Source organism: Nipponia nippon, unplaced genomic scaffold, assembly GCF_047370975.1.
Source record: "Nipponia nippon isolate SJK-2023a ecotype South Korea unplaced genomic scaffold, ASM4737097v1 scaffold_2, whole genome shotgun sequence".
Taxonomy (NCBI): Eukaryota; Metazoa; Chordata; class Aves; order Pelecaniformes; family Threskiornithidae; genus Nipponia; species Nipponia nippon.
Window position 1 is genome coordinate 127,714,987 of NW_028262336.1, and position 12,171 is coordinate 127,727,157.

The window sequence follows — 12,171 nt, forward strand, 5'->3', positions numbered from 1 at the left end:
AAAAGGCCTTCAAAGGCACAGCAGGCACTTACCTGAGTATCTGAAAACTGTAGGATTTGAGAGCAATACCAAATTTTCCATATTTGCATAGGCAGTTTGAGTACATTAGCTAGTGGCAAACACACACGCCCGCTCCTCACTTCTGCCCCAAGAACACGCACCAGACTACACAGCATATAGCACACTGATAAAACCAGCACAGAGACTTGAACGCTGACTCTTGTCCTGCTGGGAAGGTGGCTTTTGTGATGCTCGGTTCAACCAGGGTTTCCCACAGGTGGGTTCCCTAGAGCTAAGGAGAGCGGGGGGGTGCAGTGCAGAGCAAGAGGTGGAGGTGGGGAGGACACTCACATAGATGAGGTGCTCCCGATAGCGGATCAGCAGGTTCCTGAGGATTCCCGCCTCGTTCAGGTCCCCCAGGCGGATCATGTCCTCCACTCCATGGATGGAGGTGGGGTGCATGGGTTTGATGTGGCTGGCGTTCTGCGGGGAGATCCAGTGCTCCTGGGAAGAGAGCGAGGGCAGAGAAAGGCAAATGAAATTAGATACCACTGGGATGAGAGACAGAAACAGCCCACCCCAGACAGAAGGACCAGATGGAAGAACATGCACGGGAGAGCATTAGCACACAGGCCACAGCTTCTATTCCTGGTACATGGCAGTGATTAATTTGAAACATTCCTAGCAGAAGAGGGAAAACATCTTTCAGTTTATTGGAGCAGCAAGAGACATGAGACACGAGCCATCCTGGCACAAGCATCATCCAGGGCAGTACGGACATCCAGCACATCAGGGGTGTTTTTAACAAATAGCAGGTTTGTTCTTCCCTTCACACAACTACATTTTCACATCATTGGTTAACCCTCTGCCACAAAATACTGTTGAGCAGAGAAAAGATGATTTAGAAGAGGAGAGAGGGATGCACAGGGCTGGCAAAATCACACTTTTATTGGCAGAGTGTAATTTAGAGCGATCACTTCTAAAGGGCTTCAAAAGCCACTACAAATTGGACACAAGGACCCTGCTGAACCAAATCTCTTTCTGCCATCCTTGAAGGGAATGAGAGCATTCACAATTATCTCAGGCTGGAAAAAAAATTATAAAGGACAGAGAACATCCTCTGGTCACTCTCTGCTTGTGATACAGATGTTCCTCTAAAACAGCCACCAATGCACAGAAGCGGAGGTGGGAAATTGAAGGAGAACCAGTGTTTTGGCCATATCCTGTATTGGCAGGAGGCCAGGAAGGTCTGGATAACAGCAGAGGAAGAGCAGGTCAAGGTGGGTTTGCTCAAAGCACTATCTAAATCTGTTTTGGAGGCCTCTGTTATCATGGTACTCAAGAAGCTTCTCAACTTTTCACTCCCAGTACTGCCACAAAAGTAGGGACACAACATTATCTTGTCCTCACAAAGAAAACTATGGCACAGCTGATTCCCAAGGACACATGAGAAGCCTGTGACAAAGTCAGTCATCATGACCCTAGGACTCCTGGCCTAGCCAGGCCTATGTTGCGGAAAAAGGGTCATCACAACCTTTTGTACATACATTGCCTTCATCATCCACAACCTGGATCTGTCCAGAGTCACATAGTTTAACCACTGCTCCAATGGGGACATCGAATTCCCGTCCGGTTTTGAGGTCCATCCACACATAATCCCCCTGGAACCAAAGAGAAGAGAGTTACACCCAGGGCTGCAGAAGGTTCAGCATCCCTTGGGATACAAGATGCTGATGTTTTGGACCCAAATCATTGGTAAAAGTCAACCATCTCATTTTCACAGATGCTCAGCAAACCCCCTGCAAGGTAATAGCAGTAGGGCATGCTCCACACAGCATACACCCACTGCAGTGTCTCTCCATTTCATGAATTCATGAGTAGTTTGTTGGTCACAGACTGCATCCAGCAAGCAGGTTACAGAGCAGTGATACAGGCAGAAAAGCCCACCGAGGTAGAGGTTTCCCTTTGTGCAATGTATAAGCCTAGAAAGTTACGCTTAGGAGATGGTTTTGAGCTCTGGAAAGCCTTGCCTGGAGGCTTGAGGCACATTTTTTCCTTGCAGATAACCACTATCAAATATACATTCCCCTATCTTGGAGACTGGTGAAAAGGGGATGACCAAAGAAGGGTTAAGAACATACAGGAGAGGCAGATATATACACTTCTTCAGGAGGTCTCTCAGCTACAGCGATTTGTAGGTGGGCTCTTTGCATTTAATACTTCTCAGTGGATTTTCTCTACTGTGAGCATGTTGCTTCCTGAAGCTGTGCAAAGTTTTGGCATCCATAATCTCAGAGGAAGAGTTTAGCTACAAATAGCGTGAAAAGCTGTGTCCTTTTGCATGTTTCAAAAGTGTCACCTCTTTCATTTGAGACCTCTTTGTTTTCGTTTTGGAAGACACAGCAAGCAGTTGACCCCTATCCACTTGCTCCATGTCACTGGTGATCCTATAGACCTCTTGTCAGTCCTGCTGGGCAGGAACTGTCTGCTCATCAGCTCTGTGGATATTAAATTACTCGAATGCAAAAAGGCTTTTAAAGAAGCTGTTTTCCTCTATACAAGAGCAAACTCCAAAATAACCCAAAACTAAACTCCCAAGTGGGATCCACGCTCTTGGAAACAAGGCAGAATTATTTCCCGCCCCTAATCTCAGTGTGAAGAGGTGCTAAAATTGGGAGCAACCTAGTTAAATTATTGTCAGGCATGTTTGCATCAAGCAAGCAAATGTACTTTTTCATGCGTCTGAGTTTAATATTGTGAACTTGTAGCCCCACCTAATGCCACGTTCCTGGGGGCCAGCTCCACTTGTACCCATTAAGCACAATGCAAATGCAATATCTACCTTTTGAAGTCCTGAAAAACTGCTGGGAGAAGGGAAAGTGAAAAATAGGAGGGATCACTTTGTATGTGCTCTGATATAACCCCTTTCCTGAGCATCCACTATCGACAATTTCTGTGGACAGAGTATTTATAGATTTGGTTTGACCCAATGGGCTGATGAACAACCTTCAGCTCCACTCTGGGCAGTGGGAACTGGAGACATCCAGCAATATAAAACACGGTAAAATGTTCACCATCCAAGTCATCGCTCACCAGGACTTCTGAGAGATACTAACTTGTGAGTGCCACGACGATGTGAAGCTGTACCCAGGGACCCACACATGGAGAAACACTACACACGAGGAGTCCCCAGCCATTTCGTGGTAGACTCCACCCTTGGCAGCTGCTTGCTAGGTTTCGCCTAGGATATCAACGAAGTCATCCTGCTTACATGGAGCTGAGGATCCAGCCCTTAGTTTGGGTTTTCTTTTCCTCAGAGGGTTGTGCTACAGCACTGTTATAACTGTCTTTACCCAGCTCATAAAAATATAATATTCAGATCTTTTTCTCATTAACTGCCTTACCCTCACGTCTCATAACTCAGTTAAAAAGGAAAAAAAACACACTAATGAATGCAGTAAGTCATGCACAGATACATTATAAATCCACTTATATTAATATTTATTTCTTAGCTCCTTTGATCCAAGACTCTCAAAGCATTTCGGAGTGTTCAGCACTGTTATCCTCGCAGCATAGCTGGGCAAATTCATACACAGGGTGGGTAACTTGATCAAGGTGTCAGCAAGAGAAGAGCCAGGTTGCTCAGTGCCTGCTCAGCAGAAAGCCCTTCTGACACCTCAGCAGCTGTGTAAAAATTGCTCTCAATCAAGAAAGCAAGAATTATAATGCTGGGGTTTTTTTTAAATCTCTAATTTTGAATAGCTGTAAAAGCAGCCTGCTTCACATGTTCTGTTACCACACAGCTGAGATAAAAAGGCAGTCTGCTTTCCCCAAGGTAAACTGATACTGTACTACCACTAAGACAACTCCTGTGCTTTGCCTGCCTAATGCACAGAGTGCTCATCCCCTCAAAATGCTCTTTCTAAACACATTAAAGTGCAGTTCTTAATACTGGTGAAAAAAGCAAGTCTTATGGGATGGGCTAAGCTGGTAAGCTCAGAAAGGTCTGGGGGGGTTAAAACATAACATCACTTATTAAGAGTGCCGACCTGTTTCTTTCCCTGACTTTAATCAATTTGATACGAAACCCATGGAAGTCAGTTACACTCCTTCTGCTGATGCAGTCATGTTCGGATCAGCCCAAAAAGCAGCAGATATATTGGGGATTTCAGGGCAAATCGCGGTGATTCATGCATTTACCAGCTTGGGCAGACTGGCTTATAAATTGCATAACCTGCCTCATGCCTAGACTGATGCAGTTTATTTTCCAACACACACGACAGAGTACTGGAGAAGTGAGAATACCACCACTTTACAGTATCAACATGGTCCAACTCTTCCTCCTCAATGCAGCAGCTGGGCGCTAGTGCCCTTCCCAATGCTCTGGGGCAGACCCTCAGGACCTCACAAGCTATGGGCAGTGACAACCAAACGACAGTGCAAGAGGAGGAAACACCATGATGGGTGCACACACAGATCAACATAATTCATGAAGAGGATCTTTAGGAGAAGCTTCCAAATGAAAAGAGCAAGAAGGTTGCACCACAGGGGAGCTACAGCACTTGGGATGAACAAAGACTCAGGAGGAAGGTGAGAGAAGCTGGCACAAGCAGTACGAGGATCCCATCAAACAGTGAGACCGATTTCAAAGTAGCCTGAAGGCTCCCAGCCGTGCTCAGAGTTTGGGACCCCCTATCTTACCGCTAAAATGGTCGAGGGTTTCAGGGCCTGGTTGACGTTGCGGAGTAGTGTCCATTTGCCCTGGTCTCTCTCCTGATCTTCCACCACCTCAGGGCATGGCTGCATGAAAACGACTTTCTTCCTCTTCAACATCTCCAAAATATTGCGGTGGTATTTGTCCCTCTCTCTGCTTTCTACATGTATTCTGCCATGAATGCCAGAGAGCTGTGGCCAGTTTGCTTTAGACCTCCAGCGTGACCATGCCTGCTGCTTGCAGGACACCCTCTGACCTGATTCACAATATGGCTCTTGGTAAAGATCTTCTAGCAGAAAAATTTCTGTGCACCAGCCATGGTCCTTCACTGGCGAGCTAGCATGTTTGCTCCATAGAACTGGTGCCGTAGGAGTCTCAAAGCAAACTGAACACCTTTGCTTCTCTTCACTTAAATTCTTCTAGTCTCTCCAGTAAGGGGTGATACTTGGTCGGAGACGTGAAGGACACCGCAACCACTCATTCTGGAAAAACGACTGCAGGATTAGCAGGAAACCTCTTCATTTCCCTGTGACTTCTCTTCGTTACCTTCCTTTCTTCGTGAAATAACCATCTGCCAGCTTGAGGACTTTCAGCACAGAACACACTCAGGTGCTTATTAGTCCACAAATGCAGTCAGTCCCCATGCAACACATGGCATTTAATTAACCTAATACCTTTACATACCAAATTAACCAAAGCGCAGCGGGAACTCAAAACCAGAGGCCATCTGCATTTTCTTTAAACTGATCGCCTTGAGTAGATCCATAGCAACTGAATTTTAAATAATTGAGTGGAAGGTGTTCAGAGCAGCACAGCCTCTGTGCCTATAGGTGAGAGGAGCGCCTGGGCTGTGGATGAAAATGTGCCGAACATGAGGACCACGGAGATAACGAGGTCGCACTGACTCTACACCTGGCTGCTCTACAGCCCCACTTCTGCAATCTCTCCTTCTATGTAGGGACGACTATTCTTGTAAGGACTAATCAGGACTGCTGGCCCAACCAGAAGAGCACAAGACATTTTACAGTCACCTCAGATTTGCTTTTTCTTGTCCTATATTAGATTCACTTGAGATTTCTCATTTTCATCTAGGAAAGGCTATTCTGCTCATTTAAAGAATTTAAGACCACTCAGTCTCTTCCATGGAAATTTTGAATCTAATTCAGCAGCATTTGTACAAAACAGCAATGCATAACTAGATAGTAGTGCAGCTGCTAAGCTTTCCATGGCATTCTCATTTATCACTATTTTAATGCAAAACTCTACTGATGCCTTGATTCCACACGGTTTTGAATCAATTTGTCCATGATGAAGAGGACATATTCTTGGTGGAAAGATTTCTAGATGAAGGAAGGCTTTATAGGTCCCCTTGATGTCACCGAGGACAACAGCAGATGATGGGTACGTCAAACTCATATCGAGCTACTTTTGCTCATCAGTGAACAGCAGTGGCAAAAGTGAGGCAATCATAGAACCATAGAATTATTTAGTTTGGAAAGGACCTTTAAGATCATCAAGTTCAACTGTTAACCCAGCACTGCCAAGCCCACCACTAAACCGTGTCCCTAAGCACCACGTCTACCCGTCTTTTAAATACCTCCAGGGATGGGGACTCAACCACTTCCCTGGGCAGCCTGTTCCAATGCTTGACAAGCCTTTCGGTGAAGCATTTTTCCTAATATCCAACCTAAACCTCCCCTGGTGCAACCTGAGGCTTTGTAGGCTTAAGGTATTCTACAAGGCCCTGAAGCAATAAGGTGTCTAATTCTTATAGCTGTGCAGGTGATGTAACGAAGAGGTCGAGTCTCACGGATAAGAAGCCAGGTGAGAGATTAATGAGATGGATGTCTATCAAAGCAGTAGGCAAAAATGTACATGAGATGCAATAATAATGCAGGGAGAAGGAGACATAGATCGAATGTAGCGATCTCATGGGAGATGTCTACTTCCAGTGTGACCTGAACACACAGTGCTGTAAATGACTGCATTTTTTCTCCCCTAGAAAGTACAAGATAGATGTACTATCAAAGTTAATAATCAATGAGAGGATGCACGTGGAAGGAAGGACCGAATAAATGTACATAAAGGGGCCCACAGAATGGGCTCTTTGGATTTGAGCTGGGTCCTACAGATGCTCTCTGCTGATCAGCACACCTTTCCTCACCGCCGTGCCACTGTAACTGGAGCAGTGTGGGAGCAGCAGATCTGAGAATGAGCCGCCAATGTATTTATCTCACTTTGCACTGGAGCAGACATTACGATTGTTGCTCAGCTACACCCTCTACCATATTTCTGAGGCTGTGTATCTCTGTGTGCTGCCAAAGTGTAAACTAAGGAGCGGAGGAGTGGAATGATTTGCCCTAGGTTATCCTTGGAGCAAAGTAGAGATGGGAGCCCAGAGGGCTGAATCCAGTCTCTGCAGTCCTATCACAAGTGTGCTTACTTTTTCCCTTACACTGGGGCTGCTGAAGGTCTGTAATTTCACACATTTCCAGTGCATATTTTTTGTATTGCTCCTCTGCTAGCAGGAGATTTTCTGGGGACTCGTTAGACCGAGTTACGTGTGTCAGCCAGAGGCACTTGGTGTTTGCAGGGCTGTCTGTCTGAACGGCCCAAGCACGCTGCCTCCTGGAAACGGGAAATCCCATCCCTCTGAAGGGATGACCCAGCTTGGAAATCAGCCTCTCTTCTGTATGCATCAAGGGGCAGAGCAACAGCATTAAGCCTCCTATCAGCATGCTTTTTCTAAGGGAACGTGCTATGCCTTTTGCGGGAAACAAATAGACATGCTTAGGACAATAAGGGGAGGGACACGATGGAGGAAAACAAACCTTTAGCTGGCTGGCAGCCCGTCAGCAATGCCATCCGGTTTAGATTACAGCTCCCTGGGGTAACATTAGACTCTTCACTGCAGAGATAGAAGTATGAGCCCGAAGAGCCATGCTGGACCCCGATCTGATGATTTACTATACCTCTGCAGCAGCAGGCACAGCTGAGATCAGGGTCCTGCTGCAACACACTTCATGCACACGCATAGTAAGGGGCAAATGCTTATCCTAAGGAACTGATACGACCCAGGCAATAGGTTTATGCTGCTGCTGAGACCTGAGCTCCCATTAAGTGCTACCGTGGCGGTGTGGACCTCACTGCTGGAGAAAAAAGGGAAATACCACCTGCAGGAACCACCCTCACCTGATTTAATGAAAGCTTGGGTTTCTTTGCCCCAGTCTGTTTTTCAGACCCAAAGAAAATGCACCAGACACTCTCAGGGCTGAGGAGGTGTTCTTGAGCTGGTTGTTTTGCAGCTATAACTGAAAAGCTGAGTTATTCTGTGAAACAGGTCAGGTGAGATGCAACTAACCCACTGCATGTGTTCTTTGCTAGATGATCTTTGTAGGTGCCTTCCAACTGAAATACTCATTCTATTCTATTCTATTCTATTCTATTCTATTCTATTCTATTCTATTCTATTCTATTCTATCTATTCTATTCTATTCTATTCTATTCTACATTTAAGGGAATGAAAGAGGCACTTCTACAGTCACCTCTGCATAAAGCAGCTATTTAAACTAGGTCAGATGATACTGACCTAAAGGAGTGTGTGAAGAGGACAGTTTGGAGGTAGAAATCTACAGTACAGGTGTCCAAAGCTAGCTAAGGGGCTCCAGCCTCTAGCGTGGGGGGCCCTATGGGCTGATACTCAGGTAAATTGCTGAAAGGTCCCAAGCACAAATACAGGCTGGGTGGAGAATGGATTGAGAGCAGCCCTGAGGAGAAGGAGTTGGAGGTGTTGGTTGATGAGAAACTCAACATGACCCGGCAATGTGTGCTTGCAGCCCAGAAAGCCAGCCGTATCCTGGGCTGCATCAAAAGCAGCATGGCCAGCAGCATGAAGGAGGTGATTCTGCCCCTCTGCTCTGCTCTCGTGAGGTCCCACTTGGAGCACTGCATACAGCTCTGGGGCCTGTAACATAAGAAGGACATGGACCTGTTGGAGTGAGTCCAAAGGAGGGCCACGAAGATGACCAGTGGGCTGGAGCACCTCTCCTATGAGGACAGGATGAGACAGTTGGGGTTGTTCAGCCTGGAGAAGAGAAGACTCCAGGGAGACCTTAGAGCAGCTTTCCAGTACCTGAAGGAGGCCTACAAGAGAGCTGGAGAGGGACTTTTTGCAAGGGCCCATAGTGACAGGACAAAGGGTAATGGCTTTAAACTGAAGAAGGGTACATTTAGATTAGATATTAGGAAGAAATTCTTTACTGTGAGGGTGGTGAGGCACTGGCACAGGTTGCCCAGAGAAGCTGTGGATGCCCCATTCCTGGAAGTGTTCAAGGCCAGGCTGGATGGGGCTTTGAGCAACCTGGTCTAGTGGAAGGTGTCTCTGCCCATGGCAGGGGGGTTGGAACCAGATGATCTCTGAGGTCCTCTCCAAACCAAACCATTCTATCATTCTATGATTCTATGATACAGAAGATTAGTGGTTATCAGAGGCTGTCTGTGGCCTCAGGTCAGCAGTACTCCACTGATTACTCCCTGCAGCACTAAACTTACTTTTCTAAAACAGGAAAGATGATACCCTGCAGAATGTCTGTCGATGCACCGTGTGGGCCAGATGTGATTTGTGGGCCATACGTCTGACAACTATCATAAAACAAACTGCACACGCACGCTTTTTTTTTTTTCTAACCAGGCACAGTCACATACCCAGGTCTCCGGAGAGCTAGATCCAAGCCGAGTCCTTTACCTCCTTACTGCTCGTCTTTGAAGCAGAAAATCCTTAGTGCACACAGACACAAGTGCAAACATAGGCATTCCCCTCGCTCCAAATTTCAATGTCATTTGGAGAGCAGACTGAAATCTAAATGTATTGGTGCATCGCAGCACATTACGCCAGTGCAGACTTCCAACAGCTACCTGAATCCTTTGGGCAGTGTAATGTCTGTGGTCTCCTAAAAACACATATCACCTCTAGATATCAGCTACCTGATGCAATCCAGCTCTCGATTACATGGGTGTACCCTGGCCAGTTTAATGGAGCTCCTCCTGGATCCACAGCTGTGCAACCCAGGGGAGAATTAGGACTGCTCATTTCTATTCTTTGCACTCATCTTTAGCTGTGCAGTTGCCACCAGCATCAAGAAGAGGTGGGAAAGGAAGAAAAAGCTTGAATTTCTACTTAACAACAAACCGTAGTGCAAGAAACACACATGCTTGTAGTCAGTAATGCTAATAATTTTCCTGTTTCATAAATAAATAAGATTCTCTTCCCAATTTCTCATAGCACATCAGGCACCAGCTGTCAGCCAAGGTAACGTGCTACACACAAAAGCTTTCTGAAGCAAAGGCAGAGATGCAAGAGGAATCGTTAAATAATTCAATAATCAATGCACAGCTCGCTCATCCTGTAACTTCGATACTGACAGGAGGGAAAAAACAACCCACAAATGTGGCAACATTTTCCCATTTAGTGCTGAGGGATAGTCAAAGAGCAAAAATGATGAATTTAATCAGGTTTGCAGGAGCGCAATCCAGCACGGTGCAACAAGGCTCAGCTCCCAGTGATGTCTGACCTCATCCCCGGCTTTTGGCAAGGAGCTTGTTGTTGACTGTTTGGGATCTCTTGGCTCAGGAGTGGGTTTTAAGCATGCAGTCAAACATGGAGATAGAAGATTTAAACTGTGACTCCTACGGCATTACCGTCGTAGGCGAAGCAGAGAATCCGGCAATCCATTGACGTTACAAGCAGATTAGGCTGGGCCAGGGCGTCACCCACCCAAACGCCGTGCCAGAGCACTGCGTATCAGGTCTCACACAAAAAGCTGATGGCCACCGCTTGGGATGGGATTGAAAAATCTGCTAAGACGCAAAAGTGGAACAGGAAATGAAGACTGAGCCTTTTAGCCCCATGGCTGGGTCCTGTCCTAAATGCAAATGAAAGGAATCCAAAGGAAGACGACAGAGCAATCATTAAGACATACAAATCTGGAAAACCGGAGACGGGAAAAACAAAACCAGGAGGATGGAAACCGCTTGCCCTTAGCCACCCAAAAGCAGAGATTTTGGACATTTTCTTTTAAATGCATATTATTCTGTATGTCACGCTTTAGGAAGATGGGACTAAGGGAAGGCCATCTCCTTCTCTAAGCACAATTTGGGAGGGATGGTGGTTTCAGGAGGTCCCTAAGCTGCGTGCTCCCATCCCTTTCTTTGATTTGATCCCATGGTGAACCAGCTGCGGGAGTTAACCCAGCAGCAACATTTTCATGTGCTTTTGCAAAGTGTTTTGTTGGTTTAGCCCCTGAACTGGCTCATCAGGCAATCAGCAAAGCCCCAGTGAAGGAGCAGGGAGAGCAGCAGGAATGTGCAGCTGGCAGCATGGCCAGGGGAGCAGAGCTGCTGCCCGTGCAGGTATCTGTTGTGGCATCACCGGGCGGCGCTGATGGAGGCTCTGCCTCGCTCAAGGATAAGCTTTATTCCCCGGGTGAAGGCAGAGAGCTGTTTGATTTGATTACGGAAAGAAGAGTCCCAGCTGATGAGCACGAGAGCTACAGAACTATGCAACAGATGGAGGTAATCAGGTATTTCCACCCAACATTTTTCTGCCTCTGAGGCATACAGCCTTTGCAAGATCACAATGACTCACAAAAAGGACACAGTTTGAATTCCAACATACAGTACTGATGAAAGGGAAAAATAAAAAAAAAAAAAAGTCATACACAGAAATGTAAATTGGAAGAGATGTTTTTCATCCTGGCTCAGAAAAGCTGTTCAAAGAAGCCTAAAAGCAACCACATGAATTCAATTGTTTTACCTGATTTTATTCCTGGGGAAACAAAACAGGATTTTTCCACCACCTGTGATAAAGATCTCTTTTACTTTTCATATGCAATCTGTCAAATTCTCTTTCAGAGTTTCAGCTGGTGGAGGCAGCTACATCTTTCGTGCTCTGGGAAGATCCTTTCTCTTTCATTTCTTTACTTCAGGCTCCTCTTTCCCTTCTCCCTGCCTTTTTGTAACCTCACTGAGATTGAGACTGCAATTAGTTCCCGGCTACCAAATAGATGTGGGACTATTGTAATCTGCACAGCTAGTCCTGCATAAACAGAAATGTAGACATAGTGCAAAGTGCTTAATCCTAGTAAAAATGTATTCTTTTCCCATATAGGAGTAATCTATACTTGTGTAAATGCAGTTTTCCTAGCAGAAACGTGCTGTGCTAAGTGCCTGCATTAGCCAAAGTGGCACTGATATGTCTAGACAAGCCCTATCATTTAAAATATCATGTCTCATCTTTGGAACTATTGAATGAAAGGGGAGTAATGCTGCTTTTCCTTCACTGCCATGCCAGATCTAAGCAGCACTGCCCTTTTTACACACTCCCTTTGCTTATCCATGAGGGTTGTCTTGGTTACTGAGGAGAGTGAGGGGGTCTGGAGGAAAGTTAGTTTGCAGCTCAG

General features: G+C 46.0%; 1 protein-coding gene across 2 annotated transcripts in view; it reads right to left on the bottom strand.

The window, feature by feature from the left end:
- MYO7A (myosin VIIA) overlaps positions 1–12,171 on the bottom strand; it is a 103,512-nt gene that overhangs the window by 61,590 nt on the left and 29,751 nt on the right. For both annotated transcript variants that reach the window (XM_087757784.1, XM_087757783.1), the window contains exons 3-4: positions 1,548–1,661; positions 352–504 (exon numbers count right to left, since the gene is read on the bottom strand). In XM_087757784.1, the coding sequence (XP_087613910.1) occupies positions 352–504; positions 1,548–1,661 (267 nt within the window). The remainder of the gene's footprint in view (positions 1–351; positions 505–1,547; positions 1,662–12,171) is intronic.